We start from the raw sequence: 26,355 nt of genomic DNA on the forward strand, positions 1-26,355 counted from the left end.
TCCAGTTGATTATCATCATGATGGTGCACGATATCATTCTGCGAGGTCGGTGGTGACGGGGTTTGAGGCAATGGTAATGCGAAAATTATTCTGGACTATTGCCATAGTAGAGGCCATGAGGCCAGCATGCTTATGCCAATCAATTACATACATTATTCTGGTCGGTTTGTCTAAGGATGAAAATTTTTCTCTTATAATAGAAATAACTTCTGCTGAGCGGAAGTGCTCACATGACATAGACTTGGATGATAGTAATAAGCATTGCCCTTTCCCCCTTTTTTTATTTCTCTCCTGATCGTGATGAATTTTATGTGTTGCCTAGCAACAGTTTTAATCGCTTATCATATGATACCGGTGTCAATTTGCAATTGCTTGCATCCTGTGATTGGTATTGCTATCAAAATAGTGAGTCGACAAAACTGATTTTGCTCGCATCTAATTAGAGGATCCATATATTTATTATATTATACCTGAAGTATATATACCAGTTGCATGATTATAAGAGAGCTCGTATTTCAAAATTTAGATAATCACTACCTCGTGATTATCTAAATATAGATATAGATTGTGATATTGAACTATCTATCTAAATATAGATAGTTCAGTAGCACGATGCATCGATGTCATTTTTTCATATGAATTTAACTAGGTGGTCATTCTGACCAATTGAGATTCGGTAATCTTATGATAAACTTATAAGTCATTCGCACCATAGCAATTTCTTCAGATCACAAGTATAAAAATTTGAATTACTTATCATTTACCTGTTTGAAGAAATATGCATTGAATCACACGTTTTTGGACTACATTTTGTACCGAATTCGTTGGCTCGATGCCCAAGGGCTTCTGAGTCTATACTTTTAGTTGTCTGCAAAAATTAAAGGAATAATTTTCCTAAAAAAAAACTATTTTCATCATGAATTAAGACATCTTATGCGTCGTAAACTGAAATGCATGCACCAACCCAGAAGAGGCTTGATACACAAAAGGTTAATTTATCTATAACTTAATCTTTTATAATAAGATAACATAATGTTTTAGATAATATAATGTTAAAAACCGGTTACCATATGGAGTAAAATTTATCTGGTTAAAAATATCACCACTTTAGACTTATGATGTTAATTCTTAAACCTGTTATAAATAGAAGAGTCTCAGGGACATGGCCTATTTTTTTTTCCATTATTTTATCTTGTGCTGCGTGATGTACATAGGCAATCAAAAAGAATTCATTTTAATTTTAAGTTGAAATCATGAAGAAAAGATCGAATTACTAAGATGATTAATGTTTACTTTTTTATTATATATATATATATATGTTTTTTTTCTTCTTTTATTTGCCCGTACTAACGCAACCAATCAATACTTCGAATTGATGTTTTTTTTTGTTTTAATAAACATCATGCTTTTTTTAATTTGTGAATAATTTTTTTAATCACAACTTTCTACACACTTTCAGAGCTTTTTCCGGAAGTTCGAAGTTTGTACTTTAAGTAGTACACGATACCCCCCCCCCCCTCCTGCGTGAGATCACATTCCTGGTTGTTGGTAACCTGAAGCGGCTTGAAAAAGTTCTATGATTAGTTTTTAGAGTAGTTCCCGGATTGTGTAATCCTTATCTCACCACAATACTAAATGTACAGTAGGTTTACAATCTATAGTGGAAGTTGACATAAAGGGAATATATGGCTTTGTCAACATCGATGCATTCCTCTAATCAGTTTGGAACTTTCCGGTACAGCCTTGCACAGGGATTGTTTACACAGGAATGAATTCAACCTGACTTCATTCAGCATACGTCACCTGCAAAAAAAAAAATTCATAGATATCAGATCCGATGATGATTTCAATTCAACTTCCATTTCAGCGTTGATAGATTCTACGATAATAATGTGACAAAACAGCATTTTCCCTCAAAATATAAATAATAAAAATTAGAAAATTACATTTATAAAGGATGTCATTTTACCTCTTTACAAGGCCTTGATAAGACCTCACTCAAACTATTGTGCGCTGGTCTCCTGGTTTCCGTTGTGATTCTGATATATTGGAGAGAGAGAGAGAGTACAAAGGAGAGTGTTAAAAATGATATCAGGATTGTGGAATACTGATTATGAAGACAGATTGAGAATTTGCAGACGCTAGTAAATAGGAGAAAGGGAAGATATGATTCAGACTTACAAACTTCTGAAAGGGTCATACAAGATTTCAGTTGATGGAATTTTTTATTTTATGAAGGGGTGGAGAAAAGACAAGAGGGCATCCTTTGAAGCTGAGAATGAATACCGCTAAGAAGGGAGTGAGATCTAGACTTTTCTCTCATAGAGTGGTGCGTGATTGGAGTGGATTGCCATTGGATGTTGTGTGTGTGTGTGTGTGCAAGTAGTTTGAATGAATTCAAGAACAGGTATTGTTGCTGGTGAGTAGTATGTGGTCTCCCTGCATGAGTCCCTGACTCGTTGGAGGTCTCTCTTAATAAATTTGTTGGTTGGAGAGCAGGTACGCTAACCACTCGACTAACCAAGCCAGAGATTATTAAAGAAACCATAAAAATGGGAAATTTGTTCATTAATAGTGGCTCTGAGAGGTGATTCATACTAAAAAGTGAATTGGATCATATCATATCCAAGAAATTAAACACCCTAAATGAGATTATTATTTTTTACACTCGCGATTTGCAAGATATTTGCATATAGAAAAATGCAGTGAACGTACAGATGTCAGCTAATAGTTACATGTTTTGTTATTATTATTTTTAATATTGCTAAGTCCAGATGTCTAGTCATTAGTAGGGAAAAAAAAATAATTTAACATTTACTAGAAAAATAAATAAATAAATAAAAATGAGATCAGTTGAATTTCTTCTTGTCCATCGCATAATATAGTTATGTATTATTTATTTCGATTTGTATTTGTTTTAGAACACCTTTGTTCATTTTATACGACTCTCCTTTTAGAAATACATAATATTAGATCTATGAAAAGGGAATGTGGGTTGGTATAGTTCCTTTACTAAAAACAAAACTACGTGACCGGAATCTTATAATGAGAAAAGAAACATTTGCCTAAAGTCATTGCTTTTAACCTTTACAATAGTAAACATTCTTAAAAGCATATTTTGATTTTTCAGGGTTTTTACTGTCAATGGTAATTGCCTAAGCCTGTTCAAGAAACATCGTAACTTCAATGATATTTGTTATGTTGAAAGACGAAGAAACTTTTGATGTTTTATCTTTGTGCGTTTCACGATCAATCTTCGAAGTCGCATTTACAGTCGACAGGTATCATAATTTGTTATATGCAGATATCCGGTTGAAATTCCAAATGAACAGTTTTACGTGATGATCTGGTATATAAAATAACAATTCAAGTGATCTGATAGTGCTGTGTAAGTGACCATGTCATCACTTGGTTCCTATAGCTACAGGACGAAATTAACAACCAGTGGTTCTTTAGGCGCCAGTTCAAACCACAGCAGTCGATATGAAGTTGTCTGTAAAATCTGTTATTATCTGTGATAATTTGTAAACAAATACGTTATTTTATAACAAAGTTCTGCAATGTCAGTTGCTGTATCCTGACAATGGATTAGGTTGCACATAGTGTTAGGCGTTTTCTTGCCATCTTCTGCAAATGTACAAGAACGCATAGGGTACCTTTCTGGGTTATCTGTTATTTAGAGTTCTTCTTCCATGCAGAGATTGAAAACCACTACACCACTACCATGCTGTAGTGGTGATGGAACAGAAGGCAAAACCAACAAGTGTACCTTACAAAGGATACTGAACAGTGTAAGTGCCCCTAGGAATGGAGTGATAAAGCCTTGTAGCTGCATAATTCATCTCGTCTTATTACAGGTATTTATAATTTCATTGTAGCGTTAAGTTTCTCAGTTACACATTGTCAACTCAACTTTGTTTTTTTATTCTAATAATAATAAAACATTTACAGTCTTTTTTTGCTTAATGTCATTTTCCGTGATTTTGTTATAGGGTATATCTGACAGAGTTTATTTTCGGTTTTAAAACATCAGATTTATATATCCTGCAAATTTATTATAACTGTCAAGTATGAGAGGTGTGTGGCAAGTGTCAACTCTATGAGACGTCAAGAATATAAAAAAGGCTGAAAAATAAATCGCTCGGGCAACATATTCCCCGATATTTACAGCAAGGTTAAACCGATGATTCGTAACCACGAATCCCCCACTAAATCGGTACCGAAAGCTACGAGTCTCTAAGCCCTTTCTACATCCTGAACCTTAAAACAACAACAACGACAAAATATATATATACAACAAGCAAATACACAAATTATGAAATATATTATTTAATCCAAAACGAAGAAATATACAAAAATCGGAAAGAAATGTTTTTAATAAAATAATAATAATAATAATAATAATAATAATAATAATAATAATAATACCGTCATGATCAAGTGGCCAAAATAATTCATTGGCATGTATGCAAAAAATATGGCTTTCCTACTTCTGATAACTGGTGGCAGCATAAAATAGAGACTGTATTGGAAAACGAAACAGCAAAAATTCTCCGGAACTTTAGAATACAGGCTGACTGGCATTTGGAACACAATAGACTTGACATCACAATTATCGAACATCGACAGGTTTGGATTATCGATATCGCAGTACCCAGTGATAACAACATTAACAACAAAGAACTGGAAAAAATTACTAAATATGGAGATCTGGCAATCGAAGTTGGCCGGCTGTGGGTTAAACACACCAAAGTCATCCCAATTGTTATCGGTGCACTTGGTGCAACTTCAAAGAAGCTCTCCAGCTATTTACAGCAATTAAACATCAACGAAGTGACCTATATGACCTACCAAAGACAGGTAGGTCTTTGGTAGGTCATATGGGACGATCCATATGACCTACCTGGAACGATCCATATTTTACATCGTTACTTGGAACGATCCATATTTTACAACGCTACGGACTATCTTAGATTCTTGGGTACAATCTGAATTGTTCTGTATCACCAGTCAAATTGTTGTTTAAATAATATCTTGTTTTGACTGTGTATCAATTATGAATAAAATAATAACAATAATAATCACCATCAAATTCTTGGCATATACTCTTAGGGGGTGTACAGGGTATTATGATAGTACTACATGAAAATGTTAGATATTGATAACTTCCTATCAACAGTTTTCCTCCAGATTAATCTAAAACTCCACTATATTAGATCTTATATTTATATCTTCTTTGGCACATCTTACTGCATCGATCCATCTAGATCTTGGTCTTCCTCTGGGTCTTTATTCTGGGGAAAAAAAAAAAAAAAACTTGTTTTGCAAATCTTTCCTCTCTCATTCTGTTTTAGTGACCATACGACCTGAGATTAGCTCTGTTAACGCATTCATGAATGTTAACAATGTCAACTTCCCTCAGAATTTCTTAATAAAACAAGTTTAATATATAATTACGGTTTAGCACGTTTATCAATAGGATTTATTGGTGGTTATAGTTTGTTGCTTTTACACACATATCTTCAGGGAAGAAATCACCGCGTTATGAAATTCTTTTCACTATCCACCTGCCTGCGTTGCCAGACTAGCTCAGATTTTCTACTCGAAATAGAAAAATTGTGAAATAACATGCCTCAGATGATACTAGCGTATAATATTGTTGCTGCATACTGATAAGCGCATCCACCCCTTTCTGCTGAATATGTTCCTGCACCATCAGATATTCTACTTTAATCGTAGAGCTAAAAATTGCTAGTCTTACTTTGACTTGTAAGGTAAATTATTGCAAAGAAATCCACTCTCTTATAAAGTGTTTTGTTTATTTATATTCGCAATTCTAAGTACGAGTCCTTGACTGATTCTAATGTTTAAGTGAAATATGGTAATTCATTGGAGGTAGTATATTGACTCAAGCTACTTTTACATTTGCTAAAAAATAAACAGCAGAGTAATTTCAAGTCGTGGATAATTCAGCCAAGACGCGACTTCGTCAAATGAACACGTTTATTCGCTTACCGCTAACTGATTGCAGCCTGAATCATTAGTCATGGCACACATCTTTCAAATGTTTCCAGGAGACTAGTAATTAGTCTTCAGATTTTCTCGACAAATGATACTTTACTTTGCATACTAAACACGAAGCTAATAATAGACAACAAACGTATGTAGATTTTACTAATAACATTCAGTAGCTCCAGCCATTAAGCTAAAGTCAAATACCAAGAAATTGATCGCTGTGTTTGTGTGCTATGAGCGTAACATTTGCAGTAGGCCAAATGCTACACCAAAGCTAGAGAATTCTGCACTTTGTATATTATATCAGATTTTTTTAAACTTAGAGTTTGATCTGCAATAGTTACAGTTAAATTTAAAAATATAAACAAGCTTTTTATCCTGAAAATATCGTTTGAATAAACTGATACTCTAACTGATCTGCATGGAGATTCTATCTGCGATTTTAGAACCCCCCCCCCCACGTCAAACTATCGATCCACAGTTGACGATTGACATCAGACGACATTTACGAAACTACAGACAGATCGACATTTCAGTTTTTTTTTTTTTTTTTTTTTTTTTTAACCCCGTTTCCGCTCTAAACTTATCTCACTGTAAATGGAACGCAAGTGACCTAAATACTGCTTCACCTGCTCTTTACTTGTTCATTGTTACAGGTTCAGGTGTGCAAATTCTTACTTTTTTTTATTTTTAAATTTGAAAACCTGGAAGAAATTCGAATTAAGGACTTCGTGTGTTATGGATTTACTTATGCATTATTTATGTAATATTTCACTATCTTCCGAGGAAAGTTTACTCATCTGTGGCATCTAAAATATTGCACTTGATACGCGAAACATTTCAAATTGTGATCTCAGTTGTTCTACAAGATAAAATTAATTGGACTGTTGTAACAGGAGGAATATACCCCACCCACGAAAGACTGTGGCTTAAATGCATTATAACGCATTAATAAGTTAGGTGTGGACCAGGGGCGGCTCGTACATAGGAACTGCAGCATCCCCAATTTTTCTCGATATATAAATATATTTATTAATTTATTTATATTTGCTTGTAATATTTAATTTTATCATCAACAATCTTATACAATGCTCTTATTTTGTATAAAAAAATAATAATAATAGCACTTAGGAGGGCGATGGACGCTAGCAGCACTGTGTTTACCACAGTGTCATATTGCTACACGCGCAAGCATATACACGTCATAGTGAGATACGAGCTATTAGCGTAATGCGGCACTGTCCTTCGCGCAGTTCCACTGTTGTTTATATGCAGTTTGCGCCAGTAGTAGAGTGTTCATAGTGCTTATCGTGTTTACTCCGTCTCTTAATATTTGGACATTGCAATTAAAGACACAACATTTGTTATAGTTTTTATTTTAGAACATTATTGGGGTTATGATAATGAATTTTATTTTTAAGTAATTTTGAATTATACCAAACTGTATAATTTTATCGATAATAAACAATATTTTTTCATGTTTAATTTTTTAAAATTTTTACCATAATTTTGATATTTTATCCAAACACATCTACGCTGTACTTACAGTGTGTATGTATATTTCGAAAGTTGCAGCATCCCCCACGATTTCAAGTCACGAGCCGCCACTAGTGTGAACTAAGAATCAAATATTTCGAAGTTACTATTCTAGAGTGACCACAACATAGTAGAACTTTTTTAGTCACTTCACACACATACACTGTAAGCAGTGTAATGTTTCATACCTAATTGATATTCACTGAAATCCATGCTACAGTTGGGACTGTACCCACAGTTTGTAAATTAGAAAAAGTGGGGGAAGCAATCTACTTGGACAGCTAAGTCAGGCAATTAGTAAATAAATAAAATAAAAATAAATAAAACAAAAGTTTAAAAATACAAAATAAGTTTGCGCACATGTTGAAATTGGTAAATTTATCAGTTAAAAAACGATATTTAAATTTTGTTTTACACATTAAGTCATATGTGATTGTGCTGGCTTGTTGACCGAGTGGATAGTTTCTCTGTTGTCCAGCTAACATTTTGGATTCGTATTTCGCTGGTGCATGAATGTTTGTGAAAATCTTTGGAGGTAGTAATCCTCGTCGTCTGGGTGTAAGACCGCTACTCACTTATGTGTTGGGTTTTCTAACAGTCAATTTATTTCATTTATTATCATTATTTTTAACCAATCCACTGTGCTTCAAAGAAATCAGGTCCTGGTTTATTAAGTCAGAACGAATAGATGTATAAGAACTTTTAAATTAGCAAGGGTTCTTACATTTAATTTTTAGATGTTAATAAATCTAAATCCTTGAGTCTTTTTCTTGCGTTGTTAGTTGTAAAAGAGAAATCATAATTCTTATTCAAGTACATTCTACACCTTCTTCTTTTACTTCGATTCTAAGGTTGGCATATCAGTAAAATAGACTGAAGACCACCATTGTTCACAAACTTCTGTTTGCATATGATTAAGATAATATGAATGAAAAAGAAAACATAGCTTACATGAACTGGATGATTCTGTTTTTTTTTTTCCCTTTTTAGCATTGAACTAAATTGAAAAAATAACTAAGTTTGAGAAAATTCCGATAGTGTATTTCGCTATTTTCGCTTTCTTTCCTGTGTTGTCCTCTCTCTCTCTCTCTCTCTCTCTCTCTCTCTCTCTTTTCAAATACTGTAAAATGTGTGAATTCAGTTATCTTATTTACTACGAGATATTTATCGAATGATTTCCCAGGATCGCGATGGACATATCCACAACACTGCTGTTTATGTGTGCGTGTGGGATTTAGTTGCTTCCATTTACAAAATAAAGACGAAATGCAGATTCCCATTCTCCATTTGAAAACATTTTTACCTGCTAATAAAATGGAAAGAAAACGGAACGAACAGATGTTATCACCCACGAAACAAACATTGATGAAATAGAAACAGACATAACCTATGACCCTATGGTGATATATGAGATGATTCTCTGACGAAGATTGTTTTCCACGTGATCAGTTGTGTTATCTTACAGAATTGCGAAAAAACTGCTGCTGCGAGATCGTATTACATAAGAACTTACGAATAAAAAAAAAAAAAGTGTTTTATACAACAGAAGGATGGTCCGAAGGAAAATTGTTTCTGTTTCTTCTTGCACTGTTAGGTAGCCTCCTATACAATTGTTTTCACCCACAGAGAAGGAATATTGTAATTTCTCGAGCACTAGGGTGGGTGGGTGGGTGGGTGTATCGAGATTTCATTTGTAACTGTGCAGGATCTGTCAGGCAAAGTGGAGTGTCTTTTCCATTTTATTGTTGGCGAACAGAATTTATCAAGGGATGATTGAGTGTTACATCACGCCTTTATTCGGTAGAGGCTATTTTGTGTGTGCGTGTGTGTGTGTGTGTGTGTATGCCAACATCTCAATTTCAGGTTGCTGGCTTGAACGAAGAAACTGCTCGCGTCTTTTTCTATCACTCAAGAAAAATGGAAGTCATCTATCACATAATACCATTCATTTTTATGCTTTATTTCTGGGAAATTCCAGATTAAATACTGATTGAAACGTTGCTATTTGCATAGTAGCTTAATCATGCAACTTATTTCATAGTTATGAGCTGCATAAAAGAAAGAAATTTGATATCTGTAGAAAACTAGTTATATATTTTCACCAAATCCATGAATCTAAGGCTCTGATAGCTGCATATTTTGTGGGAGATTCATATCAAAAATGCGAATAAAGTCTATTAGTTCTCGTATACGCCAAAAAAAGGCATGCTCGAATGCCTAGTTAGGCAGAGATGTCTTGAACATTTATTTTGGCAAAGCTATTGGTTTATTAAAGTTTTTCATTTATAAGCAGTCACATAATACATATAACATTCTAATAGAAAACCTTTCCCCTCCGTTATTTGATTAGGAATTTGCTACTCTCACAAAAGAACTGAATCAAGCTAGGGAACAACTTCTAGAAAGAGAAGACGAAATTGAAGAACTGAAAGCCGAAAGAAATAACACAAGGGTGAGTTTAACTCTTTTATTAATATTATGGTTAGTTTAATCCTAGTGCATTTATTATGTAAAAGCTAAAATACGCTAGTTACTGTCGTTTACAACATTCAAGGAATGAATATGAAGGATATCATGACCCATTCAAGAGAAACATTAAAATGTCTATTTTACTACGTTTCATCTTGTGTTTCTTTTGAGTGTGTAAGCAAGATGAAGCGTACTAAAATAGGATGTTATCAGGATGATTGCTATTTATGTGTAGATAATACGGGAAATCTGCTCTAGAGGCTAAATCACGAATACTTTCGTGGTATTCATGGATTTCACTAGGCTATAAAAATAATGTATATCTGAAAAGGTTGAATGTAGAAGAGTGAATGTACAGTGAATGTGAGAACATTCATTAAAAACGTCATAAATCCTGAATGATTAAGGAAAAATCATTGTATTTAGGATAAGGAAACAGTATCACCGATGGATTTCATTACAGCATGAATTATTTTTAGTTTCATAAAGTCAACAACATTGAGTGAGAGAAGGAGAGAGAGTTACACTCCTGTTGTCGAGTGTAACTCTCTCCTTATTTTTAATAACAAATGGTAGTTAATACTATCATCTAGCCATAAAGTAGCTGATGTAGTCATCTGGCCTTTGGCGGAAGTGTAGATTCAGAATTTAACGAAGGTGAATCTTCGGTTAAGAATTAGAATCTCATTCACGAGGAGGAAAAATAGTTTTCCCCACCCGGTGAGAGAAAACAAAATAAAACAGTTATTTTCAATTTAAACATTGAACCCAATTGGGTAAGAAGATAAATCTTTGGATAATGGAGAGTAATTTGGAGTAAACAACTGTTATTAAGGATTTTCCTAGAGACAATAAAGTTTTCTTGTAGTTACTGCTACACCTATCCCCGATGGACATAATAAATTCCCGAATTCCATCAGATTTCCTAGCTGCGGGTCCCTCTCTTGCTCTATATGATAAAATGCACGGCAATTAGCCGTTTTAATTCATTGGAAAAAGAATTACTAATTAGTCATTTTTTTTCCAATCTTTATTTAAAAAAGAAGTCCATTTCGGAATCTATTCTTCAGATCGCACAAAATCATATTTGGAACAGCAAGAGTTATTTAGGTTTTATAAAATCATACAATTTACAGACATTCTTAATATTTATTAAGTGAATTAAGAACTAAATTATAAATAGAAAGATAATCGAGCTGGTATTCCATATAAGTTGACAAAATAAATTAAGATAGTTTTTTTTTTTTTTCTTGTCTCGAAATAGATGGTTGGATAATTACGGCCGAAGCGATTACGAGGTCATTATATCTTGTCTGTTAATTTTGTCTGCTCTACTAGCCGGTTTTGTATTAAAAAAAAAAAACCTCCACCTTCGTATGAGACCGAATAACTCCTCGCCAGTGAAAACCCTTATAAAGATTCTTTGCGTCGTACATGGGATTCAAATCCAGGTCGTTTCACTCAAAGTGTATCATCATTAAGGGTAACATTTCCTTTTGGGATTTTCTTCCATTTTCAAACCAGTTTCACAAGACACAATAATTCCTATTATTGTTTCAACTACTGTACTGATGATGTCCTAAGATACTTAGGATGAAATATTTACAATTAAATAATTTTCACTGTGGTTAATACGTGAGTTTCTTTTAATTATGATCTCACCACAAGTTTCGTTATTTAAAAATTCAGTCTTAACTGCTTTGATATAGCATAGACCAAAAGTCCATTCAGATTCTGAGAACCAGACTACGCTTGCAGGTAAGATATTTCAGAAAAATTCGAAAATGCCTATTACGAGGATTCTTATTCAAAAGAAGTACCTCGCACTTTAGTCCCTGGAGCAAGAAGACAGGTGGAAACGAAAATAGAAAAGTGCGAAATGGTGAGTTAGAAAAAGTTCTGTCGATTTTATAGTGAAGATTTGATTTAAGCTGGGTTTCTCACCGTGATGCAGGAAAAAATTTCAGGTGAGGTCAGACAGACTGATTGGGTAATATCTTTTCTCTCTCTCTCTCTCCCCCCTTCCTTACGGCATTAATTAGCCTATAATAATTTTATTTTAATAATAAATAAAACACCATGACATGCATGTTCATGTTGGTAAATTAATCTTTTTTTTTTTTTTTTCAGTATTGAACATTCATGAACAGTTGAGAATAAAGTGAAAGCAGGATCTCAGAATTAATTTCGAAATTAGAGAAAGAGTTCTTTGTAATTTTCTTAAAAAAAAAAAGAGTAAAGATTTAAAAGTACCCATATGTCAAGTTTGACCGAGAGTTATAAGGCAACTCTTAGTAGTACAGTTTTGTTTTATGAAGTTTTTTAGACAATTTCTCCCTTCTGGAAGTCGTCCAGCTTTACTCAATTCAGTGCAAATGTTTAAAATGAAGAGATTAATGTCTTCATATATGCAATGAAAATTATATTTGTGAGAAACTGGAACTTAGAATCAAGCATAAAAGTACGTATTAGAATACAGATAGTTGCTTTGTGAAGAGTTGACATAGCTGGTGTCGGAACGAATGGTCATACTATGTTCTGAGTTATTGCATGTTGCCTTTGTACGGTATTTTTAGCCCTTTGGCGCACTCAGTAAACTATGAAGAAAATATTGATATTTTTATACACAAAGGAGTAAAGAACCTCATTCCTCCACACACTAGGTCACAATCGATAGTAACTAAGCATGGGGGGGGTGATGACAACACCACATAGGAAGAAGTGTGTTAGATATATAAGATGATCGAAGAATGGTAACTTCTTCGCTCATTTGATTGTGAAATTATGAAACTCTGATACATGATATATAAGTTTTGTATAATGGAACTTAGGATATCCTGTCTTAACGGTATGGTGGCGATAAATTTTCGCCTAAGGAAGGAAAAGAAATTTGCTTTAAGTTTATCAAAACTTAAACAGTATCTTATGAAAATATTAATAGAACTATTTGATAAATAGTATGTCTATACATTGTGCTCTTGAGAGAGAATCACATCTTTGCCAATTGGTTTGTCGTTGTTTAAAATGCAAACTGGCTTTGTGTTCAAACAGTTTTGTGGACTAATCGATTACATACGCAGCTTTCCAGAGCTCTGATTAATAACAGCAAAGGACACAGATGTTGGTTTCTCTTAATTAGTAGGGAGAGAAGCAACTTTCTTCCCCCGTTTGTCGCAAATTAAATTCAAATATTCTGCTGTGAAAGACACACGTTTCCTTATTAATAACAATTGAATGACCAAGGAATTCGAGTGATTTTTCGTTAATTTTCTGCGATCTGTTTAAAGATCGCCAATGATTGTATTAGATATGCTTCTTATTTATTTATTCTTATTCTTCGTTTTCAAATTTCTATAACAGTTCATTATTATTCTTTTTAATTAAAGTTAGTAGTAAAGAATTTAGATTCTTGTCTTTATCATCATAATCACTTTTTTTGTTATCTAGTTCCTACCTACAAAAGATTTTATAAACCTATAATATATTTTTACTGTGAATGGGCTAAGGATTTTTTCTTGTTTTATTCATTTTATCTATACTTCTGTATTTTTTATTAATATTTTGCTACCATCTTAATTACGTTAAGTGGCTTGGAAACGACTTGAAGCAGTGGTTTCCATTTGTGTAACTGAGCTTCTTCCCACATCCCAAATCGCTTTCCTTCCCATCTTTGAAATATTTACATTGCACGTCCCTAATCTTTCTTCTTGTTAAATAATTTTCCCAATTTGCTTTAATAAATAGTTTATATTCATCTAAATTTATAGAATAGTACATATTAACGACAAACTTTTAAAAAGATGTACAAACTGTCTCCTTATTTCCTCAATAATAATTTGTGGATAATCATCTTAAATTTATATAATTTAAAAACTTCTAAGTGCAAAGTTTTTCATATATCGTATTCTAAACTTGCATATTTATAAACAGCTTTAGGATAAATCGTTCAACCGAAGCGATAATTTTTAGTAAAATGGCTTTTATTTTAAATTAGAAAATATATTCGTGTATATTATATATATATACATATATATATATATATATATATATATATATATATATATATATATATATATTCCTGAGCTTCTACTCGGTTGTAATGGTACATTTTAAAGAATAAATATTTAATGACTTAAACCGAGATAAAATATGAAGTTTTAATGAAATTGATACAACTAGTTTCAGCCTTTTACAGCCTTCTTCAGGTATCCACTAAAGGTAGAGCACAGTAATAAAAATTGAAGTTACAAAAAACTGAGAATTACAGGCAAAAAATGCAATACATAATTGACACAAAAACGTTGTATTTTTCAAGTTGTTCTATCTAACGCGCTATTGTTTATTTCATGCGAGCTTGCAAGTTCTCGTGAACGCCAGTATTGAACAACTGCAGCATGGCTATCAGGGATGTTATAACTCAAATTGCTGTTCAAATGTTCAGGATTTAGGAGGATTTCCCTGGACTCCACGATTTTCCTTTCAAACTCATCACTGCAACGGAAAATGTTTTCGGATTTATCCCAGCAACCTGAGTGACTCTGTAGATCATCATGAGGATTGTTTGAGAAAAACGATTAAGAAATTTCTTCTGGATCCTCCTACGCAGTGTACTACGGAAACTACTGATTTTAAAGGTAGCATCTCAATACCTTACATTAGTTCAGTCTCCAATAAATTGGCTAAAGTCTTTAAAAAATACAACATCAGGACGTTTTTCACTACACTCCCTAAAGTCCGTTCTCTTATAAGCCACCCGAAGCCTATTCATCACAACCTGAAATATCCAGGTGTATACAAGTTATGGTCCTATCCTATCCCAATGGCTTTTAACAGGCCTTTAAGGCCCACAACAACCTTCCAAGCATACTTGGATTTCGTAACCGAAATACGAGGATAGAATGGTCACTCCTATGCCTCAAGGTATTCTTGGCTGTATCCCTGTGTGTTCAAGGGGCCGGTTTGCCTGCTTGCGGGATGAAAAATACCAGATAAACTGGCGGGAAAAACCCTACTGCCCGCTCCCAAGACCGGCTAACTTGGCTATGGCTGAGGAAGATCCTTCAGCTCCTCACGTCTCCGACGGGAATCGAACCTAGGACACTCCTTCCCCAGGCATATGGTTGCGAAGCGCAAAGCCACAAGGTTAACCGCGCGGACATACAAGTTATGGTGCGATTGTAATATTCCTTATTTTGGACAAACTAACAAATCTGTTGAACTTCGTATTGAGGAGCATAAGAGAGATATCTCATATAAAAGATCACATGCATCTGCCCTATCCAGTCATGTTCTTTTCTCAAACAATCCTCATGATGATCTATAGAGTCATTCAGTTTACTGGGATAAATCCGAAAACATTTTCCGTTGCAGTGATGAGTTTGAAAGGAAAATCGTGGAGTCCAGGGAAATCCTCCTAAATCCTGAACATTTGAACAGCAATTTGAGTTACAACATCCCTGATAGCCATGCTGCAGTTGTTCAATACTGGCGTTCACGAGAACTCGCAAGTTCGCATGCAACAAACAATAGCGCGTTAGATAGAACAACTTGAAAAATACAACGTTTTTGTGTCAATTATGTATTGCATTTATTGCCTGTAATTCTCAGTTTTTTGTAACTTCAGTTTTTATTACTGTGTTCTACCTTTAGTGGATACCTGAAGAAGGCTGTAAAAGGCTGAAACTAGTTGTATCATTTTCATTAAAACTTCAGATTTTATCTCGGTTTAAGTCATTAAATATTTATTCTTTAAAAAAATATATATAGTTTTGAGACTGTCTACCTTGAGTGAATACTCACTATTGATTTTAACTGTGTGCTGTGTAGCTTCCTTAGATTACCGCATTTACTTTGCAAACATACATATCGGCTTCCCGAGAATGATTGCTGGTATTACAGAGAAGCATAATCTACAGGGGACACATACTAAAACAGGTTTATGAACTTTTTTTTTTTTTTTTTTAATATAGCAATGTACATATAAGTTCATATGTTTTAAAACCTTCTAAACTAGGGGTTTACAAATAATACATCGCATCACGACTGCTACAATATTTTTAAGAACCGCCGGTTATTTCAGCCATACTCAATATGTACACACTATACATATTGATTGGGCTCATTCTGAATAAGTTTAATAAACATTTACAAAAACGAACTTCATAACAAACATGTTGAGAATTTGCTACAGACATCAAATACATACAGAAAATATGTATTTTCTGTATGTATTTGATGAAATATGTATTCCAAAACATGATTCGAATTCATGTTTCATCAAATACATACAGAAAATATGTATTTTCTGTATGTATTTGATGAAATATGTATTCCAAAACATGATTCGAATTCATGTTTTGGAAAAGAAATATTGTAAAACAAATGTTTCATTTTACTTATTAATTCATTCTTAGATTTACAGTGTAAATTAATAAACAGTATGCACTATTAAAAATGAAATAAAATATACTGAAAAAATAACAAACATTTGCTGCTGATTTGATTCATTTTCTGTTAACGAATTCGGCTGCAATGAGTGAATTATTTCCTATAGCAGAGCGCGAAAGAGCCAGGTTCAAATCTCATGTGGGATACAAAGAACCTTTATAAGACTTTTTAGCTGAAGGTGAGCCAGCCAGCCTATCTCATGTAGTGTAGCGAGGTTTTTCATCCATCAAACAGACAAAGTTTCCAAATCAATTAATAGAACCTGGGTCTTTGCGCTCTGCTATAGGAAATAGTTAATTTATTGCAGCTGAATTCATTAACAGAAAATGAATCAAATCAGCAGAAATCTGTTATTATTTTTCAGTATATTTTTATTTATATATCCTTAGTTACTCTGCTGTAATTCCAAATGACTCATCCCAAATTATGTCTGTCCATACATCTGCATAAAGCAACTCAAAAATGAATGAAGTGATTCTGATGAAATGTAATATTTATGGTTTTGAAGAAAATTAGTTGAGTAATACTGATTTTGGTTAAAGTCAGATAATAATAATAACTATCATTTCACATGAAGACCAAAATACATTTATGGTTCTATGCAATATACATTGTTCTGTACATGGTTCACTAGTCATGGTTATACAGAGTGCAAAAGCCCTTCATCCATACTCTGAAATGTCTCTTGAAAAGTATCCTGTCTTTAAAAAAAGCAAAAAAAAAAAAAAAAAATACAGTCACTAGTATATAGCTGTGAGCCTCCATAGCTCAGTCAGTATAGATGAAGCCCTTTGGTTGGAAAGACCTGGGTTTGATTCCTGTCCAAGACGTGAAGAACTTTATCTGGTCTCTTTTAACTAAAGGTGAGTTAGCTGGTCTCATATGGGGGTAGAGGGATTTTTTTTTTTTTTCAATCAGAAACGCGTTTTTTTTTTTTTTGTCTCCCAGAACATGCAAACCGGCATTGTGAACACAACCATCTACAGAGGTGTGTCCTAGCAAACATAGGACACACACACACCAGAAGGCATAGGGCTAACTGCCATATCCCCAAGCAAGTGAAACTGATTTCTATAAATCCAAGGAAATGTTTTTAGCATTTTCTTTATTTTCATAATTTGATATAAGAGAATTTGAGAGTTGAGCTTAAGAATTGCATGCTCTTCACCTTTCACTAACATATTGGAGTACTCTGGCCTGAGACTTTTGTCCTAATTAGACAAAGCATTTTTCATGAAATGTCTTCACACAAATAATTAATAAATCATAACCATAAATTAAAGTGTTAAAGACAAAGAGAAAAAGAAATATTTTAATGTATTAAGAAAAAACAGCTAATTTATTCCAAGTATGATAACTAAAGGCATATGAAAAGAATTTTAAAAACATTTGCAGTCTATTCTTATGTGGTCACATGAGACTTGGACTATTACTACAGTAGTCTGGAAAAGAATTGAAGTGTTTAAAATCATTGAAGATTCTCACCATAGTTAGAAGGTCTCTCCTTTAGAATGATGATGATGACCAGTAAATTTTCAAAAATAGAATTTGCACAGGATAATACATGACCTTGACTTTACTGAAGTAATAAATGTGTATATTTAAAAGCTAGTAACAGAAAACTAGAAAGTAGAAATATGGCAGTGAGTAATATATGCTATAGCACTTTTTGATCCTCCTTAATATCAAAAGTTTAATATTTTAAAAGAATTAAGGCAAGCAATGTAATTTTTTTTTTGAGAAAATAGGAAGAGATATATTATCATTTTGACCATGTATCAGTCTCATAAAAAAATAAAAATAAATAAAATAAAAACATTCAGAGACATATCAGTTTTGTCTTTTAAAAGTTACTCTCACAGCTGGAAGTCTCTGAAAGTCAAAAGCGATATTAGCAGAATTCAGATTATCCAAGAATCACCCATTTAGGTGGATGAAGCAGATCCATACATCAGTTACTTAGAAAACAGTATCTCAGTAAATTAGAAAACAGTATCTCAGTTTTGAAGCAAAACAAATAGTTTTGCTTCAAAAGAATTAAGGCAAAGGATGCAATTTTTACTTGAGAAAACAAAATGATGTTTCAGTTGATCTCCTCCTTGTCTAATGACAACCCTATTTGCTATGTCACATTCATCTCAATGACTGACTCTCTCTCTCTCTCTCTCTCTCTCTTTCTCTCTCTCTCATACCCACCCACCCACACAATCAAGTGGCTAGCTGACCGAGATGAAAAAGGAGAAATCCTAAAATTCCAAATTTTTTTTTTTAGTTTAACTCTGAAAGTCTTTTTGAATTTTCCCAAAACATGTGTTCTCCAATTAACTTAATAAGTACAAGATATCCTATCCTATCCTTCTCATCCATCCTAGGGTGGGTTGAGTCCCCCTCCTAATGAGGGGTTACTGGTATATTAATGCAGCCGGTTCGCCACTCCTCTGCTGCATTCCCTAAGGGCGATATTCATGACTGTATCTGTGCCAGTTTGCCTGCTTGTGGGATGAAAAACCCTAGATAAACTGGGGAAAAACCCTGCTGTCCACGCCCAAGACCAGCTGAGGTAGATCCTTAAGCTCCTCACATCATCTATAGGAATCGAACCTAGTACGCTCTTACCTCAGGCATATGGTTGCAAAGTGCACAGTCACTAGGCTAACCGTGCAGACTCCAAGATATCAGGATAAGATTTTTCCACTGAACAGAACTTGTATATATATATGTGTGTGTGTGTGTAGAAAGTTTTTTACCTTGGGTATGTTATATATTAAAGATACCAAGCAATTTTAAATAAAACTTGGTTTTAATCCTATTTCCCAAGTAAGAAAACAGACAAGTCAAGTTTGCGCCTGCACGTAGTGCAAGTCAGGGCAACTCTGCACATAGTGCAAGTCTAGGCGACTCTGCACGTAGTGCAAGTCCAGGCAACTCGTGGTAAAGGTGGAGTAAACTTTGATTACTATCCTTGGTATTTACTCTTAATGCAAAACACATCCCCTAGCGGAGATGTATGATGCTATACATTAAAAGCAGGGGCCACTACCCAGACCGGTTTCGACCTTTATTGAGGCCTCATCAAGTTTTATTTAAAATTGCTTGGTATCTTTAATATATATATATATATATATATATATATATATATATTAGGGTCATATACACATGGTGTGTTAAGTGTGCAGTACACAACCATGGATAGCAATATTACCGATATTATATTTTTGCCTTTATTCCTGTTAAAGACTTCTCTAATTGTTTCCTGGCTTCACGTAATTCCTAAAATGAAACACAATATACTGATGCTTCATGAAGAGGACACTTTTCGCCACATAAATATTGCATCACATTCATGTTAATAGTCCTGACATGCAATCACAAATACGGACACCTTTCAGCTCTTTCAATAGACATATAGATGGTGCAGTGGGTCAAATTTTTAGTGTTCCGGTGGTTTTAAACCATCCAGAAGGCGATGCAGGTGTGTGTGTGTGTGGTGCTGATTTATTTATTTATTTAGTGTATGGCGTAACAAAGACACATGAAATCAATATAAATACATATTTGTGCAGACAATAAAAATGAGACATGTAATGCACATATACAAATATCAGGTAAAAAAAGCCATTAAAATTTTAAGTCTTGTTCAGATAGCCATTCAAGAGCTGAAGGATCTGCTTCAAAAAATTCTCTCAGGTTACCAGGGTAGGCTCTTATGCTGCAGTCCTCCACAGTGTGCCAGATGGTTTGGTTTATGGTCCCACAGTCACCTTGGGGTGTAGGTGATCTTCCCCACTTGTAAGCTGTCTGCACAGATACATGTCCTGTGCATATCCTATTTAAGCTTTTCCATAGATGATGTGGAAGCTCAGTCCCTTTCAGATTTTGGTTGGGAATGATATACTTGTTTAAGTCTGATGCAATTTTTGCCATTTCGAATTAATGTTGAGATTGCTATTTACTAGTTCTTCAGCCAGTATTAGTGGAGGCCATCAGGATTTAAGGTGATTTATACTTATATATGGGAGGTCTTCATGTATTGGCAACAGGCTATTGCCTTTTATTTTTTTTGCTCTTTTACTAGAGCATGTTGTCTGAGCAGGTTCGGTGGTGCAATATTGCTCAAAGTTGGAAGCCAGTAGACGGGAGTGGATTTGATACAACTTGTTATTGTCCTCATTGCTGCATTTATTTGCATGTCGATTTTCTTGATATGAGGACTGTTTAGCCATACTGGTGAACAATATTCTGCTGCAGAGTAGACTAGGCCCAACATGGAACATCACAGTGTAATAGCAGAAGAACCCCATGTAGAACCACGCAGTTTTTGTATGATGTTATTGCAGGTTCTGATATTTAAAGAAATATTCTCCAGATGCGTTTTGAAAGATAGTGTTCTATCCAAGGTAACACCGAGATATTTAGGGAAATCTTGGTGCCACAGTATTGTGTTGTTAAAGCTACCTGAAGTTTCCTATTTGCCAATATGGTGTTTAGGTGAAAAGAGCTAATCTCGATCTTATTGAGGTTTGATGTTAGTCTCCATTTATGAAAGTATTCCCCAATGGTTTTAAGGTCATTTGTGAGAATATCTTCAGTTACTTTGATGTTCTTGTGTTGGATGGCGAGGGCTATATCATCAGCATAAGCAAATTTTCTTGACCGTGCTGAGACAGCACCCAGAAATCAGTGGCTGTGGTTGGTTATTGTGTCTGCCAATCCAGTTGAACATTGTCATTTGTCATGAGTTGCTGTTTTTGTTTTTGAAGTTTCATCGGTTTTGACTGTGTGAAGTGTGAACTGTGCAGACACTGATATAGACAAGAAATTTTCTATAAATAATTTATAACTTTTTTTGCCCATGTTTACAATGGGAAAGAGTGTTGATGATCTGCTGAGTGTTCCGTTTTCTTCCAGAGCTTTTGTAGATTGTATGATTAAAGTCGAAGGAGGTTGGAATTTATGTATAAATAAGTAACTAAACTGATTTATATCAGCCTTTGGTTAAATACAGAAAATTAATAATTTCCTGAAGTGATTAAGTTTTCTGATTTCTGTTCATATTATATGGCTGTATTTAAAAATTGTATCAAAATTCAAATTATCTGTATGTCACTCTGGTCTTTGTCAATTATAATGTAATCTCACCACAAAGTGTAAACCCTTTGTGCTTCTCACATAAATGGTGTGCATGAAGCATCATTATTCATTTAACCTTTATGTTTCATATTTAAAATTATATTAATTGATAAATTAAAATATTCACAGTTATCCTATAATTAATTGTATTGGACCAATTAAGATCAGTGCTGATGCACTATGCAATCTTAAAACTTTCATACATCAATAAAAATGCAATCATGTGGTCAAAGTGACATGAATTTTGTAGCACAGGTTGCATGAGCCACATGACAGCAAACCTAACCTAAATGGGCATGTGACACTACTGATATATATATATATATGAAGCTTCTAGTTTTAAATGAGATAATTATGCATCACAGTGGTTAAAAAGGGAAAAAAGCAGAGGGATTTTTTTTTTTTAAAGAAAAGTGTGATCAGCACTTAATGCATTTATACATTTAACTTGACATGTTATATGGATTAAGTAGATATGGATTTTTGTATTTCTGCATATGGTCAACAGAAATTCAGAATTTAAGGATCAATGACTGATTCTTGAAGACTGGAAACTCAGAGGAAGATTAAAGAAAAAGTCTAATAATGTATCATCCGTCTAAATGATAAATAAAATAATAAGACTCTCTGTAAAACATGCTGTATACGAATCTAAAATTAATTCATATGCTGTATTTACTTGAACATAACTTGCACTTTTCCCTCCAAATTTAAGTTAAAAAATTGTGGTGTGAGATATATGCGAGGATTTTCAGAAACTAAAGTTTTTAAGGAAAAAAACGGAATTGATGTTTATAATTAAATCCTCAGTGTTCACTGTAATTTATAATTGCTCACATTCTTTATAAAATGAATGCATTTAAATGTTAATTATCAATGTTATTTACGTGGTCAACCGCTCAGCTTCATCCTATGATATATTTGAATATTTTAGTGACAGTGCTTCTGCAATTAAATTAATTATTTCTGGTGAAATCATTGCCCAAGCTCTCAAAATCCAGTTGCACAACAGTTCTGATGATGGTCTCTTAATTTAATCCATCCCCGTGCAATCCAAGATTGAGTAAATGTCAATGCTCTCACTCCTACATTTCCTCTACTGGTTTCTTCCATTTCTTTGCATATGATTGGGGTGGTATTAACTAAAGATCGCACAACTCAGCAAAAAAAACCAACGATTTTTAAGTTGAAATGCTGATTCTCTTCAACCAAATTTGAAAATATCTGAAACTACTATAACAACATTCACTATCTATTTCTTAAAGTTTTAAACTTTATTCATAAAGTAAAATCAGGGGTGAGAGATATATGCGAGGGCAAGTTATATTCAAGTGAATACGGTATTATTTAGAAGTAATTTTGACCATTAAAACGTGAGAAATAGTCAAAGGGCATTACAGTCTACCTGACAGAGAACTGTTGCAATTCACAGGTAGACTGATTTTTAATATTCAATTGATAAAATTTCCCAGTGTAAATGGTTTTCCTTGATTGGATTATTACAGGACAGTAGTCTGGATAGCAGATGCAGTTATGTTAATTGACTGATACTGTCAACACCTGATTCTTTCACCTTTAATTCTCCTAATTAAAGGTGAAAATTCTTGCTTGACATGTAGCAGAAAAATTTCCTTGGATTATCTTTGACCTGACTGACCATCTCTTTACATTTACTTTTTTCTTATTTAACTAGCTTATCACCTTTCTGGCCTTAATTTTATATTCCCTGTGTATCTGTTCACTAAAACTTGGTTTTCACCTCCTCCATAACAACTTCTTTTGCCATTGCTTACTTGAATTCACTGTTCATCCATCTCACTTCTTCTTTATTTATTCACTCACCTTTTTGGTATGCAGTTATGCATTGCTGAAGTTATATCAAGGAAAACCATTTACACTGGGAAATTTTATCAATTGAATATTAAAAATCAGTCTACCTGTGAATTGCAACAGTTCTCTGTCAGGTAGACTGTAATGCCTTTTGAATATATCAGATACCACCTTATCATTTCTCATGTACTGTCAACATCTTTTCTGCACAACTTATCAACCCAGTATATTAACACGTTCGCTGCCAACTACGAGTATACTCGTAGTGGGTAAACCTGCTTCACAAGCCAGCTACGAGTATACTCGTATGACGCTTACCGCCGGGAACGAGATTATTGTAGTGACCTTGAAGAAGTGAAAATGCTTGGCTTGTGGGGCTAGCATCAAAACTGTGTATTCTCATAGACCGTATATGCTCTGTACAAGCCAACTACGAGTATACTCGTAGGACGTTTACCTCCGGTAACGAGATTATCGTACTGAACTTGAAGAAGTAAAACTGCTCGGCGTAGGGGAACAGACCATGCCAAAGTAGCGTGGCAGCGAATGTGTTAATGATAGTTGCCTCTGCAGCTTCTCATGATCACTCACCTTATAGGTTCATATATATATATATATACATTCTTGATACCTTTCTTGTTTGACTACCTTCCATGCCATCACCTCATGATTGCTCTCTCATCAACAGATGGTAGTGTTGATACCTCATTTACAATCACATCCTGTGAAGATACTGCACCAAATCCAACACTGGAAAACCTTCTGTTACTTCCTTTACTTGCTACTTAAGATAGTTATCCCACAGAAACTCAATAAATTCACTTTCCTTGTTATCATACACCATCTCTTCTTTTCAATGCAAATTCTTATAATTAAAATATCCCATTAGGATTATCTTCCTTTTACTTGCCCAATTAATTTGTCTAAACATTTCACAATCAGTGCTCTCCACAATCCCTGGTCCATAACAACATCCTATTAGATATGCTATTCTGTTGATCTCAACTTCATACAAGATTGCTAAGAAATCTTCACATATACTACTATTTTCCACTTCCACTCTTGTAGGACACAATTCCTCTGTTATCTTTAACAGCACTCCCCACTTTTCTCTTTCTTATACTTTCAGAATATTCTATATCCTACAATTTCTAGGATATCATCCTAGAAATTGTAGGATATAGAATGTATCATATACTGGATATGATACATTCTACAATAACTGGTGTAAGAGGATGTATCATCCTCTTACACCAGTTATCTTTGGTTATCACCAGTTATCAATCAGTGCTACAAATTAAGCACTTTTTGATAGTCTTTTATATAGTATACAGACATAACAGTTCCCCACTCTTTATGACTATCCTACCAATAACATCACTCTGTTTTCTGGTATAGTACATCCCTCTCTTCAATCTGATAACCCCACTTCCCTGATCCTGACTCTGAATTTCATTCATATCCTTATCGTCTCCATCTTCTTGCACTGCATCACTCTTCTCTGCCTTGTATCCATCTTCATGTCCTTTCACAACCTGTTTCTCAATCTCTCTCTCTCCCCCCCCTCTCTTTGTGCCTTAATCATGCTAATTTCACATGGACCTGTGTACTTGAACAAATGAATTGCTCCAAACAGCCAACTCATTCAGATGCATTCCATCAGCTTTAAACCATTCGAACTTCCCTTCAAATTCACTCCATACATTCGCAAATTGAATATCTTTTGTCTAACATAATTCAGCCATCTTGTCATTCAGTATGATTGCTCTCCTTCTCAGCTCAATGTTATCATATCTGGGGACCAAATTAACTACTTTCCCAATGACAAAACAGTATTTGTTATCCTTCACTGCCTGCAACAACCTCTTCAAATCCCTTTCCATATTTTTTGTCTCACTATCCAAGTCATTTGTGTCCACTACACCACTGATTCTGATGTTTGTTCCTCCTTTTATGAATAGCATGAGATATTCATCTCAGTATAACACTTGGAAAACATGTCTTATGTACTTTATTATTTATCACACCTTTAATGACTGAATCTCCATATAAAACTATCCTATCTTCCTTGGATACTTCCTTAACCTCCTTCTCATTTCATCACTGTATCTCTTCTTTACATGTTCAGTTTCCTGTTCCATACATTTAACTTCACATTTTATTTCCATTAACTGCTGCCTAAGCTCTTCCACTTCTCTAACCTGTCATCACACTTCTCACATGCTATAATACTGTATGTTCTTTTTCCTCATTTAACCTAGCAGTCTATAAATCTTTAACATTTCTGGATGCAAAAATGTAATAATTGTCACAGCATATCCACTGCGAAAAACTCGATCTCTGCTGAAATCTTCGGTGCTGCTGGTGTGCACCTCTTCACTGCTGCCATTTTTTTGTGCATTTTTTTGTCTTTGCACAATTACATTTTTAAATTTGTATTAGTTAGCTATCTCTCTGAAGAGATTTGCTATTATTTCTAGCAAATTGTCTTTGGTGACACCACTTCCATGTGTCATGTGGTTTTGACAATATCTCATTTATCAGAGACAAGTTAGCTTTTCTATACTAAGATTTTCTGTAATACCATTCTTTCTTTAAAGGAGGAACTTGGGAGACAAAGGCACCAATTACCCTATTGTATAGAGAAACACATAAAATAAATGGTGCCTGTCTTTGTAAAGATTGATCATTCTCTTGGTTAAACTACAGCATTATGAAAATCTGTGAAAATTATCTTCAAAATGTGCAAGTGTTGTTTATAACTGGATTACATGACATTTCAATGACTCAAAATGTTGTAATATTTAGTTTTAGGTTAAGCCAATTCAGAATACAGTTTGGTCATCTAATTCCCAAATTTCCAGCCTATCTTCTTCTTTCTTTATTTTTTATCTTGGTGGATATTTACTAATTTGCAGATCACAGGAA

At 34.0% G+C, this 26,355-nt stretch overlaps 1 protein-coding gene across 1 annotated transcript in view; it reads left to right on the forward strand.

Annotated features, from left to right (window-relative positions):
* LOC150105860 (liprin-alpha-1-like) overlaps nt 1–26,355 on the forward strand; it is a 394,932-nt gene that overhangs the window by 156,980 nt on the left and 211,597 nt on the right. Inside the window, exon 2 of the mRNA XM_090394581.1 lies at nt 9,902–10,003. Within this exon, the coding sequence (XP_090250707.1) occupies nt 9,902–10,003 (102 nt within the window). The remainder of the gene's footprint in view (nt 1–9,901; nt 10,004–26,355) is intronic.

The sequence above is a fragment of the Typopeltis vanoorti genome, chromosome 6 (assembly GCF_054136105.1).
Source record: "Typopeltis vanoorti isolate ZY-2024b chromosome 6, IOZ_Tvanoo_1.0, whole genome shotgun sequence".
Classification (NCBI taxonomy): Eukaryota; Metazoa; Arthropoda; class Arachnida; order Uropygi; family Thelyphonidae; genus Typopeltis; species Typopeltis vanoorti.